The sequence below is a fragment of the Salminus brasiliensis genome, chromosome 14, assembly GCF_030463535.1.
Source record: "Salminus brasiliensis chromosome 14, fSalBra1.hap2, whole genome shotgun sequence".
NCBI classification, from domain to species: domain Eukaryota; kingdom Metazoa; phylum Chordata; class Actinopteri; order Characiformes; family Bryconidae; genus Salminus; species Salminus brasiliensis.
The window spans coordinates 28435975-28458883 of record NC_132891.1 but is presented as its reverse complement, the minus strand read 5'-3'; the positions used below and the strand labels follow the sequence as shown (position 1 = coordinate 28458883).

General features: G+C 41.5%; 1 protein-coding gene across 1 annotated transcript in view; it reads right to left on the bottom strand.

The window, feature by feature from the left end:
* Positions 1-997: 997 nt before the first annotated feature.
* Positions 998-22909, bottom strand: part of tshz2 (teashirt zinc finger homeobox 2) — a 52220-nt gene continuing 30308 nt past the window's right edge. Inside the window, exon 2 of the mRNA XM_072696485.1 lies at positions 998-4791. Coding sequence (XP_072552586.1) covers positions 1763-4791 — 3029 coding nt within the window. The 3' untranslated portion in view covers positions 998-1762. The remainder of the gene's footprint in view (positions 4792-22909) is intronic.

Sequence of the window (22909 nt, the reverse complement as noted above, 5' to 3'; positions counted from 1 at the left end):
CTAAGGGCTTTTCCTCATAATACTAAACAGTTAGTTCTGACACACAGCATTGGCCCTGTCTGATTGATTTGTTCTGATTCTTTCCTGGGTCTCATTTGGGAGACAGCAGCAGGAGACCCCAGACGAAAAATGTCACATCTAAAATCAACGTTGGACTTTTTGTTGGCTCTCTTGTGTAATGAGACACATTGCAGACAAAGAAACTTTGAAAGTGATGGTCCAATGTTTTTTGGTTATCTAAAATTTGGGACCTTAGTATAAAGTGATTCTTACATTTACTCAATATGGAAGAATCTGACTTTCATAGGTATTGCTTCATGGGCTTTATGAGCTGCACAAAGGGTGGAAAACACTTTAGTTATTGTGCTTTGTATTGTGTAGGTCGTCCTCTGTTGAGTCAGGGACTCCACAAGACCTAGCCAGCATTAGCTTTTTGGCAATTCATGCTACAATAACTTCTGTGGTATCAGCCAAACTGCTAGCTACCCACATGTATCAATAAGCTGGGCGTATATGACCTTGTCGACAGTTGTCTAGTTGTCATTAGTTAGGCCACTTTTGGTAGGTCCTATCATAAAATTTGGCTTCAGCCAAAGTCGTTTAGATCCTTACACTTGCCCATTTTACCTGCCTCCAACACATAAACTTATCCTGCTGTAGTTTCAGTTACTTTCTCTACTGAGACTTTCTACTAGATTTTGCAGCATTGCTGTGAGCATTTGATTGCATTCAACTACAAGAGCGCTTGTTAGGTCTGGATATTGGATAATCATCCCAATTTATCCCCAACTCATCCCAAAAGTTTTGGACAATGGCTGCAACCTAAAGTACTTAAATGCATTCATTAGAAGAGAGTGTCCACAAACATTTGGACGTAGTGTGGTTTTTGCCTTCAGACTTCCATTTTCAGTTGAGAAAAAATGTATTCCCATATTTACCTATTTATGGTGGTTAATCAGTTGTCATATTTATAATGAACACAAGAAGAGAGGTAGAAAAATGTTAATGCTTTATTTGTACTGGTATAAAAGGTGCAGTATTTTCTTCGTCTCACTATGCTCCTTCTGATGAGACACTTTTTTTCTGCAATGCTATATACACATTGATGTGAGACACTGTTATGTCAAACCTGTCTAAATTTGTTAGCTCACACACTGAATCTGAGCCTAAACTGGTGATTAAACATTTATTAAAGTGCTTTTCTGTTCTATCATTGCAACACAAACATTTTACAGAGCAATGTACTGTACATTTCGGTAAATGTTTTAACGTGTGTCTTAGCTACCTGTCTGAACAGTTGCGTGTCCATTCGGGTGCATCCTTAGCACTGTAAATTACAGTTAATGCGTCAATTGTTTAGTTGTTGAAAGTAATACAATTAAAACTTGCCATATCATACAAATAAATAGTAGTCATAGCCAGAGCTATTGCATGCAAACATCAGCAATTATGTTTCAAGCAGTAATACATTTCATTACTGGTGATGCATTTGAGCAGGGGTGCAAAGACTTATGTCAATGTATTTCTCTTTTCTTTTTTTTTTTAAGAATGTATTTACTTACACTTCCTTCTAATCCAGCCAGTGTGTCCATTTTGTCCTTCTAATATGACGAAATGCTGATTCGTTTTAAATTTATAAGCATACTACATAATGCTACTTGAAACATGAAAAAAAATAATAATTTGACCCGTGTTTTATAAAAGCAGAGCAATTACAGTTATTTAACAACAACAAAACTACAGGTAGTAAAAATCAACCAAGCTACTCTTTGTCCATTTCAACAAACTGTGAATGATTCTCTGGGGATTTGCTGTGAGTTTTACTCAAGTGAAGTTTGACCGCATGGTTGCTGGCAAATGTCCGACTGCAGAGCTTGCATTTGAACTTTGAGTCAATGTCTTCCTCTGTCATGAGTGCTTCAGTTGCTCTGACACTGAAAGCCTTTGTCAGTTCAGGCTCTTTTACCTTTGTCTGATGCTCTATTGGCAGTTTGCTCATATCTTTGATCTGGAAACCGAGATGAGATTCAAGATGAGAGATGAAGGCGGATGGGGATCTGAACTGGGACGCACAGTCATTGCAGTAAAAGACTGGATGGCCAGTGTCCATGTTCTTCAAAAATTTGGTCCCACCTGTTTTCCTAAGCTGGTACTTAACATTGGCTAGCCAGTGGCTGATGGTGGTCATAGAGAGTCCAGTAAACTTGGAGATGTGCATCCGTTCCTGAGGGCCAAGATCGGAGAGAAGGTACTTGCCCTCTGAGGTCTGGAAGAGACTGGAAGCAAACTGAGCTTGAAGGATAAGCAGGTGCTGAGGGTTCCAGTTAGACTGCCTGCCTTTACGCTTGTGGACTGAATACACTTCATTGGACACATCTTCGAACCGCCTCACGTCTGACTCCAGTTTCATCGCAGGCACTCTTGATGGCATTGAGGGCTTTGGTGTCGTGGCTTTGGGAAGAATCTTCACCATGTCAGCGATGTCAGACAGTGCATGCTTCTGAGGCATAGGGGTAGAAGACTGCAATAAGAGTGAGGAACTCATTTTGCTATGTTTGTTTTTTGTTAAATCGATTGGCTGGTCATTATTTGAGAACATGAAGTTGTTGGTCCTGATGACAGCAGAGGATGTGAGGACTGAGGCTGGTTTCTCCAGACCTCTGCTCAGCTCAGAGAATATGGATTGGGTGCGATGAGACAGAACCCTATCTTGCCTTGGCTTATTTGCTTTCCCCAAATGATTGTTGAGGACAGACTGTAGTGCACTTAGAGGGTTTATGCTAAGGGCTTCCTGGGAGTCACTGACAAGCTCTGAGGAACTGCTGTGCCCGTTGCTGGCAGGAGGGCTTGGTGACGGGTTGGCTCTGTCAGAGAAAGCTGGGCTCAACTTCCCTTTGATCGTGTCATTCCCTTCACTTACACAGTCTGCATCCAGCTTTGAAGACGAAGAGGAATCGTCCTGACAATCACTGTCATCATTCTCCACCAGATCAAACTTGCTGCTCTGGCTCTCTTTGCCATCGGATGCACCACCCCTCTCCTTTTTGATGTCCGGATTGTGATGTCCCTGGAAACTCTCGAGTCCTCGAAGTCCCTGATAAAACTTCCCCTTGGGGGCGATGGGCCTCAGTTTGTGGTTGAGACTCTGCTTAAGTTGAACAGGGCTAGATGCTGAAAGAGGGGCACTCTTGATCACGCCCGATAGCTGGTAGGCTGCATGAATGCTGGGGTAGGCACTCCAGCTGGGTGTCCCTGTTTGAGCCTTGTTGATCGCTGTAGCCACTGTATTGGCCAAAGACTTTAGAATGTCTCCTCCTCCACTGACCCCTTGCTCCAGGTCTTCCTCTCGTAGGTATGGATACTTAAAGCTAGCATCACTAGGCTTTTGATCTGAATCATCTTGCGGTTCTTCCTTATCTCTGTCTTCTTCAGCTTGGTCAGTTTTCTTTTCCTTCTGTGAAACTTTTTCAGAGTCCCCAGATGCAGTGCTTTTAGGGGAGGCTTTCTCTCCCTCAGATTCATTAGCTGTGGGTTCTGCTAGCGCCTGCATCTTCTCTATTGCCAAAGGATCAAGAGTTAACTGTTTACCCTTCTTGGAAGCGGAATTTGTCACTTTTATGAAGTGGCCAGTGACCATCATATGAGTGGTAAGCTGTTGAAGAGTATCATGTGAGCTGCCACATTCCATGCACTTGAGAATCTGAGATTTGCATGTTTCAAACTGCCATGTGTAGCTAGCACCATTTTGATAGCCGTACCGGTTGTTTGGAGCATTTGCAAGGCCAGATGACCTTTGAGCCTCACTGTAGCCTGCAGCTCCGGTGGTGGAGTCAGGAGAACAAGGCCTTGTGGCTTCAAATGCACGTTTCTTTGCTGGTGGAACTAATTTCGGTGTGATTACTGGAATAGGTTCTTTCAAAGGCACTTTCTGGTAATGCTTAGTTTTAATCATGTGGACGCTTAAGTCTTGAAGAGAGTCAAAAGAATGGCCACAGAACATGCATTTTAGGACTTTTTGTGCGTCCTCCTTGCCTTCCATGTCTTGCAGGTTCCTTTTTCGGCTCTTTGAAGTTGAAGTGGAGGCAATGCCTTGTCTGCTGTGGTTGTCATCCTGGTAGTGACCACTCTTGTTCATATGCACTGTTAACTCTACCAAGGTGTCATAGGCAGCACTGCAGTCTTTGCAGCGGAAACGACTTGCCCCTGTGAAGACAGCACCACACGCTTTGCTGCTTTGTCTATACAGGTGGACAGAGCTGAACAGGTTGGGCTTTGAAACAGGCTTCGGGGACAGTGTCTGCTGCAAAGTTTTGGACAGTGCGTCCTGATGCCAGTCAAACTCACCCTTGGTACTTCCGTTAGTGCTGTCGCAGTTTGCCTTGCTGCCAGTGTTGCCAACCTTCAAGTCTAGTCCAATGTTTGTCCAGTAGGAGTCAGAGAGAAAGTTGGCATAAGCAGCCCTCATTTTCTCCAGACTATTGAGCATCTCATCTTTTGGTTTTGAACCTTGACTCTCACTGTCCCTTTGGCTCTCTGGTGGGGAAGATGTCTTGAAGTCAGATAGTCTATCACTGCCATCACTGAGACGGGACTCCAGTTCCACCTCCTGGTTGGACAAAACACTGACAGGAGAGTTTTGGAAGCTATAGCTGCTTTTGTTGTCTGTTTCTTTGTCCTCTGGAATCTTAGGGCTGGTCTTCTCAGAGTCCTCCTCTTCTGTCTGGATGTCATTCTCTCCTTCCTCCTCTGCCACTGGTTCAGGGATACCAGCAACATCATCTGGTTCATACACTAAAAGAAGCAAGACACAAAGAGAAACATATGTAATTATATAGGGTCAAATGATTTGCACTAAGTACATTTAAAGCAAGAGCATGTTTAAAGCATATAAAGGGATCATCATTTGTACATTCATAACACGTTTCTTACGCTAACTAGGAACGGTTTGAGACGCACCTGAACCGTGGATTAATCACCAAGGTTAACCATGACAGTGTGAAATACAGTTTTACTGCCGCTGATATTTTTCACAGTAATAATTCCCTCAATCTGGATGCAGAGCTGCAGTGATAGCTTACAAACTGAGCAGCTGTCCGTCATGTGAATGGAGCGTGTGAAATCGTTAATCTCATAAGACAACACGGCCACACAATTGCAGCGCCATCACTCTGGTGTGCGAGCTGAGAGTAGAGTAAGTGAAGCAAGTCAACCCAGAGATGTTATAAATGAAGAGACTGCCACTGGTTGAAATACTGGTTGAGTTCTTGTAATGCTCAGCATGGATCAACATGGTGTTTATGATTAAATTCTCGCCCTGGCTCTGGCCAGACCATGTCAAAATAAAAGTCACTAACACAAACACAGCAGTAACAGAAAATACTTTCAAACTGAAAGCTAAATTTACTGTTTCACATTTGTCTTCCTTTTTTCTTTTTTGCTGATCTGACGGGAAATGATGGGAAAAGTGATTAAGGGATTATTCATTTTAATAATCAGCAGATTAATCAAAATAATTAATCAGAATAGTTGCAGCCCTACTAGGCAGTAACTATGACAGTAGATGTAGAACAGGTGTCTTTTACTCATGGTGTAATGTTTACAGCAGCCATTTTGCTGAAGTGTCACACAAGGCAATTGATTGCTTCTGGGCATAGCTTCCAAATTACCTATTCAAGTGATTTGCAGCGCCTGGCATTCTTGAAAACAATTAAAATAAAAAATGAAACTATTTATTATCTAATAAAGGCAACTCAGGACACATAGCAATCTATTTCAAAATGCAATGAAAGATTATTTGTAATGATGTGACATCATTTTGTGTTAAATAATAGCAGCAAATGTTAATGCTGTAACATTTTAGTTTAAAATATGAACTAATGATGTAAACTGAAGAATAAATACAACACTGGCATGTATTTAAAAGTAATCAAAAGAACAGTGCTGCAAATGCAGGAGATTTATTGATCACAGCTTAAGAAAACACCAACACACACAGACCTCTACTAAATGACTATTTGAACAGTCTTTTGTTCATGGCTTTTCCTTATTTGTGGAATTAGTTTTTACTTCTTTACTTAGTTTTTTTTATTTTATTTTTTTACCAATTGTCACAGAATCATATATTTTATACATTACACGTACAGAGCATCAGTTTTTCGCATGAGTTATATCTGTCACAGGATTTCACAGAAACTCAAATGATATATGTTTTATGACCACACATTTGGTTGGCACTTTGAATTTCAGGAGCAGTTACAGGCAGAAATGCTCTTAGTTAAATATACATAGGACTTAACAGACTGGACCAGGCCATTGCATTTCATGTGGTTAATATTCCTTTTTGAGTTACAGACACTCAATGTGGAGAACTGTCGAACTGGAGCTTTAAAAGTACTATCCTGCACAGCCCCCGCTAGGTCCTCATCCTTTGGTTTCTGAAAATAAGACTTTTTTTATCAATATTTCAGAGGTGCCTCAAGAGGACGCCTGGAGGTGAACTGTTGCCAGCTAATGGATGAAGATGGAAACAGGACTTTCAAAACAAACATGGAGAATGGGGCCCTGTGAACAGGGGGCCGCCAGGCGCATGCAAGAAGCCTCTCAATGTGTGGTGACCTCGATCTAATGCAATGAAGATTTTTCAAATGGCTGACCAAGATGGGTGATTGCTTCCTAGAACACGGTCTTCCTCTCCCACCGCTAGAGCAGAGAATCATGTTTTATGTATTGAAACGGGAGTATATATAGATTTCACACATAACTGAGAAGCTATGGACTATGACAAGCTGATTTCTCTTCTTTTTGCGAGTTCAGTGATGATAGATAGACAGCAGCTTGGTATAAGCTGACCTTTCCGCTTATATATATATATATATATATATATATATATATATATATACGGGGTGATACCTACCATGTTGAGCTGACAAATCTGCTCAATTACTACCTAATAAAAAGTACTAAGACAGGTTTAGAACATCTGGTTCACCACTGGTGAATGGTTATTAGCTGTGTTAAAAAAAGTATTGTGTAATTCAATATCAACAATCTCTGTCTTGTAGCTCACTTAAACAAGGTAAGAAATGCTTTGGAAGTGTGGATTCTAAATGTTAAATTTAACGGCCACTGCTGTGCATAGAGCCTTGTTTTGCGGGGAAAAAAGATAATTGTCATTTCTTCACATTGAAACAACTAGAATAAAGCCAAAGGTGTAGACTACATTAAAAAGCAAATATGAGTAATTACACATGTAATTTCACAGAAACACCCTTCTACATTTAGAACTGGCTGCACAGTATTGAGTATTGACAGAAAAGTCACTCAGTCGTAGTTCCCTGTAGTGTTTCAGGTCTAAAAACAGAACTGAATAGTTCTGCATACTTCTGCATGTTCATTAGATTTTTATGAGTGCTGCTGTTGGTGACTGTTTATAAGTATTTTCCTTTGCAGGCTAGAGAATGTTGTGATACCATTCCCACCAACTGATGTTTTTGTCATCTGCACTGAGTGAGTATTCTGGAAAGCACATACAGCAGTCCACTTTAACACAGCCGGACAAATTCTCTTTGCTAAAGAAATTGATGTGTTAATAAGTGTTATACTTTCTGACAGAGTGGATCCACCTACGCAGCTATTCATTACCTGCACTCTAAGTGAATCTAAAGCAATTTACATTCTAATTTTACTGTACCTTGACCTTTTCAATGAAGTGCACTTGTTTTATCTAAAACCAAACACGTGAACAATTTACATTAATTTAGAATGTATTCTCTTTGGCATTCTCCTTGATTCAGACTGGCCTTTAAAATATATATATTTTTTTAAAGTATGCTTTGATAAGAAAGGCAGAGCGTCCAGGAGTTCTTACACTGAACTGCAGTTTCTGAAATGGAACGCTTCTGTATTTAAATGCCACCAAAGGCACAAATTAACCTCAAACACCCAGGCTTCTCCAAAACCCTTTCTTTCCTTAGCGTTTTGTTACAGAAAGTTTCTGTTTGCCAGTCTCTGATCTCTGCCAAGCAGCAGGATTCCAGAATGCAAGATCAAATACAAGGGCACGGTCCCGCAAGACGTTAAGAGTTACGCCAGCCCACCATAAGAACCACTTCTGCAACATCATGACAGCCGGGGCAATTACAATCAAATCCCACGCTTTGACCATCTTATTGATGTGAAAGTCAATAAAACAAGTAAAGCATAGCTAGAACTATGACAGAAGCTATTTGTATTCATTTAAGTAATGCTCTCTATACATATTATTTTAATTTAGCCTAAGTGTTGCATAAATGCTTTAGCCCTGTGTATGAAGAGAGGAATGGCTATCAGGCTTGGTGATCATACGAGGCCGTTTGGTGCTCTGTGCTATTTCAAAGCCATGAAGGCTGCCTTCAGTCTAACTTGGCTTGCAAAATAAGGGGCTGGCATGCCGATGCTGAGATTTAGCATGTCATAAACTCCTGTAAACCCTCCAATCTGTGTCACAACAAATTTATATCCTCAGACAGGGATATGCAAAGGTCAAAAAACCTAAGGTGTCTGTCATAAATCAGCCACTTGAAGTGTTTATAACATTAATCCATTGGAACAGACTCCTGGCATAACAAGGGCTTGATTTCGAGAGCATTGGTTGTCAGCCAAATGGCTGTGCAGGACGAGAGAGCAGAGCTTGCACTGTGCTCTTCACATCAGATTCACGCAAAACAGTAGCTGAATTAGCACTTTTATTTTTGAAAGAGTTGGCTTTCATTACTGCAGTTTTGATCAAAGAACTCAAACAAATAACACCACCCCCGCCCCCTTAATTTAGACGAAAACCAGAAGTATTGGACATCTGCGTCAGCCACTTTGACACACTTTGTTCTCGACCACCAGAAACCATACTCGAACAAATGTGTTAATGATTACAAGTTGACAGATCAAAGAAAGTTTAATCTGCACCATTTCCTCTGGCAAAAAATGGAACTCTGCTAAAATGTGCATGGTATCAAGTCTGAAGTGCCTAATATTGAAATCACTCTCCCTTTAACATAGAGCGATGAAAGAAAAAGGAAAAAAGGAAATTCCATAGCTCTGTCCCACTATAGCAGCCAATCTGCGGACGTCAACTAGACTCAGAATAAAAACGTCAGTAGTATTAATACGCCAACCAAAACATGGCTCCACACTGGGCAGCTATTCAACCTTTGATTGATCCAAGCGAACCCCCGTAAAAACAGCAGTGACAAAAACAGCTCCAGCTGTTTCTTTTCCCAAACATTGTGAGAGCTCAATGAATTATGTGACTTGGTCACCTTTTTGACACTAGGCTAACCCAAAGCCCGTCAATTTCTTAATTCTCGGCGGACCTGTACTTTAAGAATTACGCCACTGTAGGCTAATCGTTTCTCTGCAAGACAAACTTGCTGGATGTAAATCTGTCAGTCAACATTCACTCAAGGGCATGATTTGCATTAACCGTCAGAAGGCACAGTTAAAACTGACAATAACCAAAGCATGGTGGAGCAGTGTTAATTATTTATCACTCTGAGCTCAATGCAACACAAAGTTGTTGGATTTCAAACTTTCCGTCTACATCTGCATCTTATAAAAAGTGATCAATGTGTTCTGTCTTTTGCTTCATTGCTGTCTTTTTCTTCACAATGAAACAAACAAAAAAATGTCAAAATTTAAGCTGTGGAAACAAAATAAATCAAATAAAATCGAATGGAACAAACACAATAAAAAAGGTAAAGCTGTAACTACATGTGTGTAACAATGTTCATTTGAAAGGGACATTGGCACTGTCATTTAAAACCATTAGTAACATTTCAAACATTTTTTTTAATCTAATGATTGCTCACATCACAACAAAGGGGATGAAATGAATGAAATCTGGCACTATTCCCAAGTTGGAAATGTTTCAAAAGAGGGTGGGCAAAATTATTATATTGTAACGAATCGTGATAAATTCTGTTATCAGGATACACTATGTTTTTATGAGTATATGGTTGATATTGTCAGTACTTAAAGAACACTGACCAACTGCATGTGGTGTTACAGAGAGTGTATTTTTTCTGTTTAATTTGTTGGAGTACTTAGTATAGGGTGTTTGGATAGCAGGTTTTTAGGTGAATTCTGTCTGTATGACAACATATCATGATAAATATCATGTATCGTAGAAAAATGTCTTTAAATATTGTGATATAGCATATCGCCCAGCCCTAGATTCAAATGATTTTTTTTCTTTGGAATAAACTCTGATGTGACCTTATAACCTTTTAATTTAGGCTGTGGTGATTTCACGAAAAACTGACAAATAGAAATGGGCCAAAATGACCATCTCTCCCTTCTTCTATAAAGTTATAGTTTCAGAGATGCGAGATTGTGTTGTGACAGTGCCGATATAAAGTATCACATCTCTGCAGTCCTTGTGAAAGACAGCAGCTCTGAAGTTCAGCGAGTGGTTGCGAGCCGGAGCCGACCTCTGTAAGTGCTCTTCTGATAGTACTACTAGCGTTTCATCAGTGCAACATCAACATTTATCCCTGTAGCGGTAACATTTCTATCATTGATCAGCTCGGGCGTACGCGGGCAGGCAGGAGTTAGGCGGGAGACAGCTGCAGTATCCGGGGCCCTTTGTGAATATCCGAGAGGTAACACTATCTTCGCAGGAGACGCTCTAATTCCGAGGTGCCGCTGACAGGTCTGCACGTCTGGGCCACTCTTTCGCCATGCCTCTCGCTCCCCACCGTCTCAAGCTACAGTTTTTTTCCCTCCTTTTTTTTTCTTGCCGCGCAGCAATCGATAGCTCTTTTTACTTCTCATTGATTGCCTAGCAGTGGGAGCGACCTAAGCAGAGGCTGTTATGACATTTCTAGATTTCCCCCTGTCCTTGGGACAATCAATTACACGCGCATGGCAATCAAAACCTCTTTGCAAAATGAACCTGCTCCATGACATTTTCATCTCCTGGATTTATGCCATGCTTTAAAAAAGAGAGAGCGAGACAGAGACGGAGAAAAACAGGGTCGGCGTGTCCCACATAAGAATGCAGCGGCGGCGCACACACGCACGCGCAAGCGTACAACACGTACACGCACATACGCTAACGAAGCAGGCCGGTGTTATCTCTCCGTGCTAAGGCATGGACTGTCTCACGCCGGAGCCGACCATGCACAGGCACGCCTTTGTTGGACGTATTGGTTTGGCTATTGATTTTTGTCATAAGCTATGACAGCCAAGACCACTGTGGGTTTACCCAACTGTGCCCTATATAGAGTTCAAAAGTCTTACGGCAAGCGCAGTCGCAGCACAAGGAGACTTTGATAAATCACAGCAACATAAAGAAGCTCTTTTTTTCTGCCAGCCTGCTTCCAGCCTCCATGCCGGCTGTTGAGCAAAAGAAATTTTGGCGGCAGCAAAAAGTGAAATGGAAAGATACTGTGGCCATTTACACAGTGTGATTGCTGTATTATTTGGAGGCAGACCTGAATGTCTAAGGACTTCTTGTCTGAGGGTGTGTGATCTCAATCAGGATCTGGATCTGAAATATACATGTTTGTTTTCCTGTGTTGAAACTTCAATGAGCCATGTATTTTGTCGCTGTCACGCATAAACATCTTGTATTTCTGTTCATGCTGTTTTTACTTTTTAACATAATGAGAACCTGGCAGTTGTTCTTTACATTGTGTCAAAATTTCATGATGAATGGACCAATAAAGAAATTCTCCAAAATCACTCAGAATAAAATCTTTAAGAGGTATGTTGTTTTTTTCCCTCCTGCTGCACAGTTGACATTTTGGGCATATTTCTCATTTTGGAGATTTGGAGATTTTTGATTGACAGCTGAAATTTGAATGCTGTACCCTACGTATCTTATAAAGTGTCATATCAGTGTACTCAATGCCTGATTATAAATCACAAACATAAACATGACAACAAAGAAATCAAGTCTAAATGAATACAAGTTAATCTGCAAAGAAATTGGAACTCTCGATAAAAGAATTTATGATGGTTGCACCGCATTCCTGTCTACTTCGAAACAACGTAAAAACGTTGTAAATCCAAACTTTACACTACAAAGAGGAGACTATTTCATCACTCAGACTATTTTTTATTACACTTTCAATTTAAGAGACAATAAAAGCTTGCAGTGCTTGTCTAGTTGTCTAGCTGAGTTTGCACTTTTTACCTTTTCTGACTGTAAGGAGTCCATGCGTTTGGTCTACAGCCGTTACCTCAGTTAATCTGTAATAGGCTCAATTAAACCATTTGCCAATATTGAGCTGCAGGCAAAGAGAGAGCTGTGTAAACATTCCCCAGCGCTGGTATGTGTCAAGATGAAGTGAAAATTACCAGAGCTACTGGTTATGAAGCTCATAATCATTTAATGGCTACTGGAAAAGATCTAGACAAGGCATTATCATAAGAAAAGAAATCTGATCTGATACAAATTGTAGGGCGTGATGTTTCAGGACAAATTCTTAAAAAGACAGCCTTTTTTCCCTCTTCCCAAAAACACTTTGTGAGCTCATGTTCTGCTCCAAAGCCAGAGAGCCAGCCATGCAGATGTTATGTTGGTTTAAAAAGCATGTACAGTCAGTACGAGACATCTACCTTTTTGCTGTGCAGTAATTTTTTCCCCTGCCATCTCTTCTAGTGGGTTCAGGCTGGGAAGCCGGCGAGCACGAGATTGGAGTTAATTTTTGTATGCATGAAGGAGATGTTACTTAAAGTGCATTACGTCCTTCACTAAACACGAGCTATTCATGCAGATAAATGCCTGGCTTTCATACACCCACACATTAAATATTTAATGGTCTAATATAATCAAATTCAGATTCACAATTCGAGGAGGACACTGGGGAAAGTTGCAGAGGCATGCACATTTGTGGAATTGCAGCCATGCTCTCTAAGTGACGTCAACCCCGGCTGCATTTGGTGTTGTATCAAAAAAATAAAAAAAGCACTTCACCCCCCTGACACTATTCCCACTCCCTACATAGGATGCACCCGGTAAAGGTCCTGTCTAGCAGAGCAGAGGTGTGGACACAGGCTTTGAGCCCATGTTGCACTACTTGTTATCCATGGATAAAAAAATACAGGATTCTTATCTTTTAATAATAAAATAATAAAACAATAATATTTAAAGCCATTTATTATTGGGTGTAGTTTTTTATGTGACAACTGTATATGATAATAGTCCAATAATGTATGTTAAAAAAAACAAAATTGATTACCAAAATACTTTTTTCAAACATATTTTGAAAAATATTATTGAATTGTACCAACATTGTCTATATTATGTTTAGTATTTCGAGATGATTTAATTTAAGGATCAGAGAGGGTTGTTTTTATTGCTAATAACTATGCCTATTCGTAGTAACTTATCTGGCCTATGCCTATGATGTGCCTATGTGGCCATGTAACAAATTCTACATAACAAAATACAGTGAAGAAAATAATAAAACATGTAAAAACGAGACAACTAAAAGTCAAGTGAACAGCGTACATACAAACTATGTGTATAAAAGAAACTATGTATAAAAGCTAAGCCAGTTTAGAGGTCACAGACAAAAAACATACAAAAAACACTACCAACAAAACACGTAAACATCCCCAAGCTCGAGTGATTGGGCTTCATTTTTTCTTAACTGCAAAATCTCTCAGCAACTCACTCTACAATCAGTGTCACTTTTCCAGTAAACTGAGGCCTGTATTGAGACATGCACTTCCTAGCATAAACCAAATGTATAACTGTAAATGATGACCAGGCTCTGTTCCTGACAGACGTTTTGACCAGAAACATTCCTGTATTACCCACGATTGCTCAAAATTTAAGTGGAAGTGTGGATAAGTATGACGTTTGTTACTCATACCGTAAATAAATAATAAATCATTTGTGGAAACTTGGGTCTGACTCGTCAGTCATCATCACTTCCCATTCTCCTCCCCTCATAAGGTTTCACTTTAAAAAGACAACAACAAAGTTTGTAATGTGACAATTTAAACTGGAGACGTCCAGCTCCGACGCTTGAGGGTCGTACTCCGGCACAGTCTGGTGATTTCCCTGCCTAAACAAATCTGTTCCAACTCATCAATCAGTCACTGAGTTTAGTAGGTGTGTTCCAGCAGAAAAATCACTGTACTGCTGGACTTTATACTTTCAGGACGTGCTGGTTTAAACCTAAATGCAATAGATGGAACAACACCAGTTTACTATTCTGATGTTGATACCCATACTGAAACCATAACATAATGTTAAGCAATGTCATTTTCTTTAAAATTATATATAAATATTTTGTAATAGGTTTAAAATTTGTAATTGTTTGGAAAAAAAACCCTACTTTTACCGCAATTTTAGCAATTCCCACCTAGTAGCTAGAACTGAAAGCTAGCATGTTTCCGTTTAATCACATGTAGCCAGCCAATCACAGTTTTCATTAGAGAGCACCAACAGACACCAACATCCTACCCACCCAAAGATCGGGAGGCCAAATGTGCTCTTTTGGAACAGGGGCGGCTGTGGCATCACTTGGGATCAAACCGGCGATCTCCCAATGATAGGACAAACGCTTAGACAGCTGGGCCACTCTGGAACCATTAATGAGCTATTTGTAACACAAACACTCTACTACTCTACAAAAAGAAACACACAGCTAATAGAATGCTCTGTATACTGTAAAGTACCTTTTACGCTGTTATTGCTCATTTTAGTCTCACAAAGCATCACTTCCAGCGCAGATATGTGCAGAAATACACCAGAAACTACAGAGTAACAGTTATCTGTTACTTCTTCAGTTGACTTTAGGGTACATGGCCAACTGAACTGAGGTTTTCGATCAGTGCCATCTCCAGAGATCTCTTCCTTAACAACCTTTTCAGAGTTTTGTAGGAGAGCAGCACTACAGCTTGGAAAAAGGAAGACATTATATAATACATCATGGTAGTGCTGGGGAGGGAAGTAGTGCAGGGGGTCCATGCTACCCTTAAAGCGAGGCTCCGCCACAAGACTGGCAAGGTGGAAGCTAATCAGTTGCCAGCGCCTTACTTTACACTTTACTTTTTCTAATCAAGGCTTGAGGCCTAAAAGCCCACACTGGACCCCACGTCCCCACTCCTCCCCCTGCCTCTCACATGGAGCTGACCAGTGGAGCAAACATGGGCGGCACTAATAAAAGCCCGTCTTGCTTCGGTTCCACTTTCCCTGATCGAATGTCAGTCAGGAATGTTTGCGCGACTGAAAGAAAAAGCTGCCGCTGCCACCTCCTCTGCGCCAGATTAGCCCTCCTTTGTTTAGTCGATTTTACGAGCCGACGAGAGAGGAGGATATAGCCCATTTACACCCGCCTGAACTGCTCAGGGTTTTTACAATGTAACTCCCGACACCTGCAGAGAGGATTAGACAAACACAAGCACCTGGGTGTAGGCTAGCGTGCACACCGCTGTTGTACTTGACATTTACCTATGGATTTCTGCTACTGTGCAATGTTTTGACGGGGACGTAATGTACGTATATAGGAAAAGCATTGTTTGCTAAACAAATTTAATGCCTCTGCCATGCTACGATACTCAGAATGTATCAAGCTCGTTGCTGGTTCATGACATTATCAAATGCCACGCAGCACCACGAGAGGTAAGAGAATGGGACACCTGCAGTATGCTGCGCATTGTTTTCCATTTCCAATGCTTGCGCTGAGCTCCATGTGGAGGCATTGTGTGGGCTTGGCAGTGTCCTCAGCATGCTCGAAGTGGAAGTGGGAGAGAATTGCTAACGGAAGCAGATCCGGTGGGACTCCCTCCTCTGTCCTTCTGCACTTGATATGAACAAAGCCCTTGTGTGGCCTTTGTCTCAGTCACCTTGCCTGACACATATAAAGCGGCCTGGACATACCGATGACTTCAAAGACAAAGAAGTGGGGTATCAGAGAATACGGTAGACTACACGAAATCTGCCCTCTTTCATTTCATCTATCCAGGCAGGATTTTCACAGATTTCACGTCAGTTGTATGTGTTAATTGATTTTAGACAGAAGCTGCAGCTAAACGAAGGGTGACGGTTTATGGGTGATTGTCGCCACTCTGAAAGCTTACGGCAGCTAAAGCAAACCTCTGTTCTGACACCCTGAGAGTGATAGATTTGTCTACGTTTTGACATCTGTCTGATGTGCCATTATGACAATAGTCAGTTGATAATGTTATGAGCATCACACAAAGATGCTCACAATGTCAAAAACTCCCCAAAGTTCTCATCAAGGTCAGTCCATGGTAGATCTTGCATGTATGAGAAAAGAGAAAGGACATATATTCTATTAAAAAAATCTGCATCTTGCCTGACTCCTTTTATTCTGGCCCCCCCCCCCCCCCCCCCCCATGCTCTCTATGGATCTTTCATTAGTTTCTGGCCTGGCTCCAGATGCCACTTTGCCTTATACAAGCATTTTTTGTTCAGTTTTCAGCAAAGGAGGCATTTTTTTACATTCCAAGTTCATTAATAGGAGATTGCCACTTTTTTCCCCACTTTCATTAAATACAATGAGGCTCGCCGGTAAACCTGCGGCAGAAGTGCGGCACTGTCAAGTTTCTAGAGGGACCAAAGGCTGTTTGGTGGCACGAGTGAAAAGAAAAGGAAGGAAGGATGTCCCGCCAAAAAAGCTGCGAGGCTGTGGGGGAGACTGCACTGACAGCAAGGAGGGGGAGGGGAGGGTGGGAAGCGCCTCCAAAAAACACACTCCTCTCCATTGCCATTCATTTTAATGGCAAATTTGTCGCGAGCTGTTGTCAGGCGTCCTCAGTGCAATGATTAGGGCCCACTAGTCGCTGCAAAGCGCTAACTTTCAGGATCCGCCTGGTGAGCATTGTCACTCCATGACAGCCCGCGCTGCACACAATGGCTGCCCAAATTGTGAGATGGGTTGGCAAGCTCGTTCCTGAAAAAAAAAAAAAAGCAAAACAAAACAAAACAAAAAAAGGGAAAAAAAACCCTTCCACCCTTAACATTGCCATTTCTACTGTTAGCAGATATTTTGTCGTGTTGATATCGAGTTGTTGATTAATATGAAAAAGGAAGCCGGTCGACTGAAAGGCCACAAAGCTCCCCACGGAGAAGCGTCAGCCACTGAGGATGACTGACGTTCTTCTCTGAAGTTAACTTTTCTCTACTTCATAAAAAGAGCACTCCTGTATACGCCACTTAAAGAGTATGGTTACTGCTGAGGTTTAAGGTATGCAGTAATATAAACCTCGCAAATAATATAGCTGGAAGATGCTGCAGAAACTAGATCAAAGTGGAAGTTGGCAGAAAATGCTGATTCTGTCCTCATCCCTTTTGTGTACTCAATGAAATAACATGAGTCATTTCCTTAACTCTCGTTTTGACGCGTTGGATAAATCAGTTCCCGAATATGAATGACTAACTCTCCTCTGTGATGTTTCAGCAGAAGAAAAACACATTATTTGTTGCTTGGCCTTAGTTTTTGTGGTGCGATGAAAGGTAAGTAGTCATTTTGGTAAAGGAAATATGCTTAATCAGAGTTAAATTATTCCACGGCAACTAATCCATCAGGCTGGGCCTCTTTCTCTGAGTGAAATCTGACACTTTGCCATTAGTAATATTAGACAGATGTTTTACATTAGAGTCAGAGATTTGTAAGGGCATTTGTGTTTAGTGTGAAATTTATGGTGCGTTACGCTTATTCTCAGATTATTCAAGATTACATCTTGTAGGTGCCTCATTTCCAAACACAACTCTTTTGTCAAATGCTCCAAAGACAAATAAATCATTAAAGGACCTGGATGAGGTTCCTCAAACCTATTGTTGTTTGTTTGTGCATTTGAAGCAGGGCTGGTAAATCTGAACATGCCTCCAGTCCATTCCATGTTTACTAAAAGTCAGAGCCAGGGCAACTGTGTTGTGGTTTTCAAATTCCTGTAATGCAGACAATATGATCCTGACATATGGCAAAAGTTGGCGGTTATGTAAAAGCCAGATGTATTGTTAATACTGTCGTTCATACTAATCATACCAAAAGAGTAGAAATTGTACAGTTTGAGATTTAATGATGCACTGAACGGTAATCACACTGAATTGTTGTGAGGTACTTGCTAGGTCATGTTATTTCTCCAAGTCCTACTTGTACATGTTCTTGCTCTGGATGTTCACACTGATATTAGTTGCAGCTACCAATGGAATGGCCACTCTTCGGTCCTGAGTTCCATGACCATCCAGGGGCTGTAAACTGTAATAGAGTGGGAGGAGGGTACCACTCATTAGACAACTGTGACGCAGCCCTCCTTGTCACGGCAGGGGCTGAAAACGGTTAATTTATGGAAAAGAGGGAGGGCAGATGAGGTGGTGAGACGGAACAGATACCCTGCAAAGGCTTCAGGCTTCAGGAGGAGGGAGGGAGGCAGGGAGGGAGGGGAAAATGGAGAGAAGGATGCAGAGCAAGGAAGAGAGACAGAGCAAGAGAGAGAGAAAGAGCATGAGAGGGAGGTGAGGGAGGCGGGGACCAGAGCGACAGAGGGAACGGCTAATGGAAATGAGTGACAGGCTTTCAGAATGATTTACAACGGGCGGCTGGGCGGCAGAGCCCTGGCGCTTTGATGGATGATCCTGAAAGACGGCGCGCGACCATAAATCATGTCTTTGAATCATTGACAGAGATAAAGGAGGGGGAGAAAAAGCAATGGCATTGATGTTCATTCTTCCAATAATGTACATTGACGAGTTACACTACCGAGCCTTAATTAAAAAGTGAACATGCGCTGCTCTCTCTCCCCCTCTCTCTTTCTCTCTCTAGGCACGAGTGGTGATATCGGTGGTAATTAAAGATGCAGCGCGGCCCTGTCCGTGGTCCTGCTCCCACTTCCGCTCGTGACTCGTGCTGGCCAGATTAGATAGAGGCACATCGTCCAGATAACGTCACTCGGCCTTGACTTCCTCTCGGCGAGGGGCCTCCACACTCAATGGCTTTCCACTCCGAGAAATACACACAAACAAACAAGCTTTTGCTCTGCTGGAGAGGAACTTTTACTGTGTTCTTTCATTACGTCCAGAGACCACAACCCACCACTAATTTAATAAATTCTATTCGGTATCCATTTACAACAAAACCTAATAGTTAACCGTTTGCTGATTTTTTTTTTACTTGTGTATAAATATGTATGTATAAAACACTGTATAGACAAAATAAATGGGACACCTGCTCATTCATTAATTTCTTCCGAAATCAAGGGTCTTAAAATAGTTTATCCTGCATTTGTTTGCCTACCTCTACTGTCTAGAGATGGCCTTCTATTAGATTTTGGAACATTGCTGTAAAGATTTGATTGCATTCAGCAACAAGAGCATTAGCGTTGGATGATCACCACCCCCACCTTATCCCCATCCTCATCCCAAAAGTATTGGATAGAGCACCATCCATCATTCCAGAGAACACAGTTCCACTGCTCCACAGCTCAATGCTAGGGGACTTTATACCTGTCTAGCCCACACCAGACATTAGGCATGGTGCCAACAGCTTCATGTTTATCTGCTCCAGAGAGTCATATTCTATACTTTATTCTATATATTCTCTACAAGAACTACACAATCATTTGAACATCTGTGTAGTTTAACACATACATTAGAAGGGGTTTCCACAAAGATCTGGAGATATAGTATATCTGTGCCCATAAGTAAAAGAAGAAATGCTGCTGTGTGCCATGTTTATGCCATAATCTAATGTTGTTTTGGAATAGTGGGAAAGAAAGCAAAAATGTGCATTCAAACCTGTATAGACTATATAATATCATAATGAAGTATGCATTGATGTGGGTACATTTAAATAATGTACCAAATAATGATAACCCCCCCTTCCCAGGGCCACAGCTATTACATTTCTGCTTTTCAGTTTTGTTTAACACATATGCACGCATCTGCACATGCACCCCCACACGAACGTCGAGAGGCTCAGATATGGGCACTTTTCAGTCCACTGTTATTGTGACAAGCGCCGACCGTAGAGAATGACAGGTCAAACTTTTGGAGGACGGTCGTTTCCAGAGCAACTTCTTCTTCTGCCTGATGCCCTGATGGATGTCAGAGACAGTGAAGAAGAGAAAAAGAGAGAAAGGGAGAGATAAAGAAAGATGGAGATAGCCAGGGAGAGACCGAGAGAAAGAGAGAGATGAGCGCAGTAGGGGCTGTGGCAGGCTGAATGAGTGGCATTCCACATCAGCTGGGCTCCTCCAAACCACACACAATAGAGCAGCGAGGTGAAAGTAATCCCAAACATCTGTCCCGGACGCCATACACGCTCTGCCTGTTTGTTCCGTTCGAGGAAGAGAGACATTAGAGAGGGAGGGAAGAGATATCAATTCATGCACTAGTTCTCCAAGGAGACCTGGCCAAAAGCAGAGACGTGTTGTCTGATGAGGAGCAAAATGGAGACGGAATTGGACGGCATTAGCTTCTTTTGGCACATTTGTGTATATAATGTAAGCCACTGGACTTTGAAAGGTGTGTGTACATGCCTTGTGTTAGGCCTACCCAGTGTAAATGTTTGTGGACACCCCTTTAAATGAACGCATTCAGCTACTTTAAGTTTAACCTATTCCTGACCCAGGTGTGTTGAGACAGTACTCCCAATAGAATAGGACTCTCTGGGGCAGATGAACATGACCCTACTGTAACCATGCCTGATGCCAGATGTGGGCTAGGTGGATATTGGGCATTGAGTTGTGGAGCAGTGGAACATCCAGTGTTCTCTGGAATGGTGATGCTCCATCTAAAACATATGGGATGAGCTGAGAGGTTGGAGATCCTCCAACATCTTGGCCACACCAATGCTCTTGTTGCAATCCAATCACAGCAATGCTTAGACAGTAGAGAAAGTAACTCTAACAAAGGCAGGTGAAACACCCTTGATTTCAGAAGAAACAATGAATGAGCAGGTGTCCCAATAATTTTGCATCAACCCCTGAGGTTTTAAAAGGTGGATACTGACATCAAAAAGCTACCAGCCCACCAACGATCATAGTAATGAGTATAACCTGGAGCTGGGCAATATGACAATATTTTAGCATATTGTGATACATTTTTCTAAGCATATCCAGGATATTGTTAGTGCCTAATAGACATTGTTCATCATTTAATTTCATTACACTCATAATTTGTTTTATTGGTTTAATTAAATGAAGAGCAGCAGATGTTAAACAAAAAACACTGTACTAAGTACGAGAAAGTATCTGTAAAGTAGTTTCTGAATATCTGCAACTGATGTATTTCGTTTGTTATTACACGTATTGTGATAATATCGTTTCTCATGAAAAGTGTCTTTAAATATCGTGAAATAGTATTTTTACCTTAACGCCCAGCCTTAGGGTAACCTATACATTATCAATAACGAAACCAGTTATGTCAGGTAAACTTTATGTTCGGAATCATGCAACATAACATATCATTTATTAATGATTTTAATTTATAGAGCATGAATGTATTAATTAAGAACACACCTGAGAACCAAAACGTGCCACCTAGATAGAAGCTTGTGTTAATTAAAGTGAAAGAAAAGCAAGTCGACAGACACAGAATGAAGAAAATCAAACTGTACAGTAGACACTTAGGCCTTCGTGATAATAATGTGGTGAGTGCTCTTTACTTGAGCTTATTGACTGACTCTGACCTACTCACAGGTTCACTGGATGGTCACTTTCAGAAGCACTTGTGGTTTCACAGAGCGAGAGGATTGGCAAGAGTGTTGTTGTATCCTTGGCTGGTTATCCTTTCAGATTTCTACTCTAAAACCTCCAAGCCTGACCAGGACGATCAGTGAATGTGGACAATGAGGCATTGAGTTTTCAGACGCTTCTTGTAAATGCCGGCTGTAGTGTTTCTTATGTCACTGTCGTCAGCTGTCAGTGTCTCTAAAGAAACTGACATGAGCTTTGCGTCAGAAGCCAGACCTCCTCTTGACTTGGCTTCACAGCACAAGTTGTCGTGTCTTAGACTGTAACCTTGCACCACGGCTTTGTGGGCATATGTGTGTATGTGTGTGTGTGTGTGTATGGGCACATTCGCTGAAACACATAAAACAAAAAACAAAAATCTGCCTCCAGCTGGACGATGACATTTTGGCTGTTCAGAATGAAACCGAGGCAACAACAGTGCTCCTGCGGTGCAGTGCTGTGGCACACACACCGCTGAGGCCTAGTGTGAGGTACTGATACCACACACACTTTGTCTGTTTCGCTCTCTCCCCAGCCGCACCGTTCGGATGAGTAATTATTTTCTGCAGATTTTGAAGTTGTACATCTATCATGTTGGATCCCATACTGACATTTTCAAACACAGTTTGATGGACACCTGAAGTAATTACTTGTCATTCTTCTGTTTGAGGATTTTCATGTTGTGCTGCCACGTTCCTCATATCACTCTGCTGCCTGCTCTCCTCTGGCACAGCCGGGTGGTATTTTAAGAAACTTCATCTTTCAGAGATGATGGCATCTTAAAATAAAACATCACGTTAAAAAAAAAATCTAAAATAAAAAAAAGAAACTTGAGACAAAAAAGATTTGAGGACGAGTCAAATAAGAAGCACATACGCTAAGCAACACTGTGATATTCGGCAGCAGCCTTTTCAAGCTGAATGAACCAAGGAGCTCGATAAACTTCAGAGTCACTTTGTCTCGGATTGCTCATTATTTACTCGACTCGGGACCCTGTGATCTTAAATGGTCTTAAAAGATGATCCATACAGTAATGAAGCCAGCTCTCCTGTTGGCCGAGTGCCCAAATCGCACAACATAATCAAAGCCAAGTCACCGGGGGATCCTGGAGAGCTGCTCTATTTGACTGGCAAACATTACTTTTATTCGTTTGTCATAGCCCTCTCTCTGCAAGCAGACTAATGGTTATTGAATACTAATTGATGTATATACTGTGTAA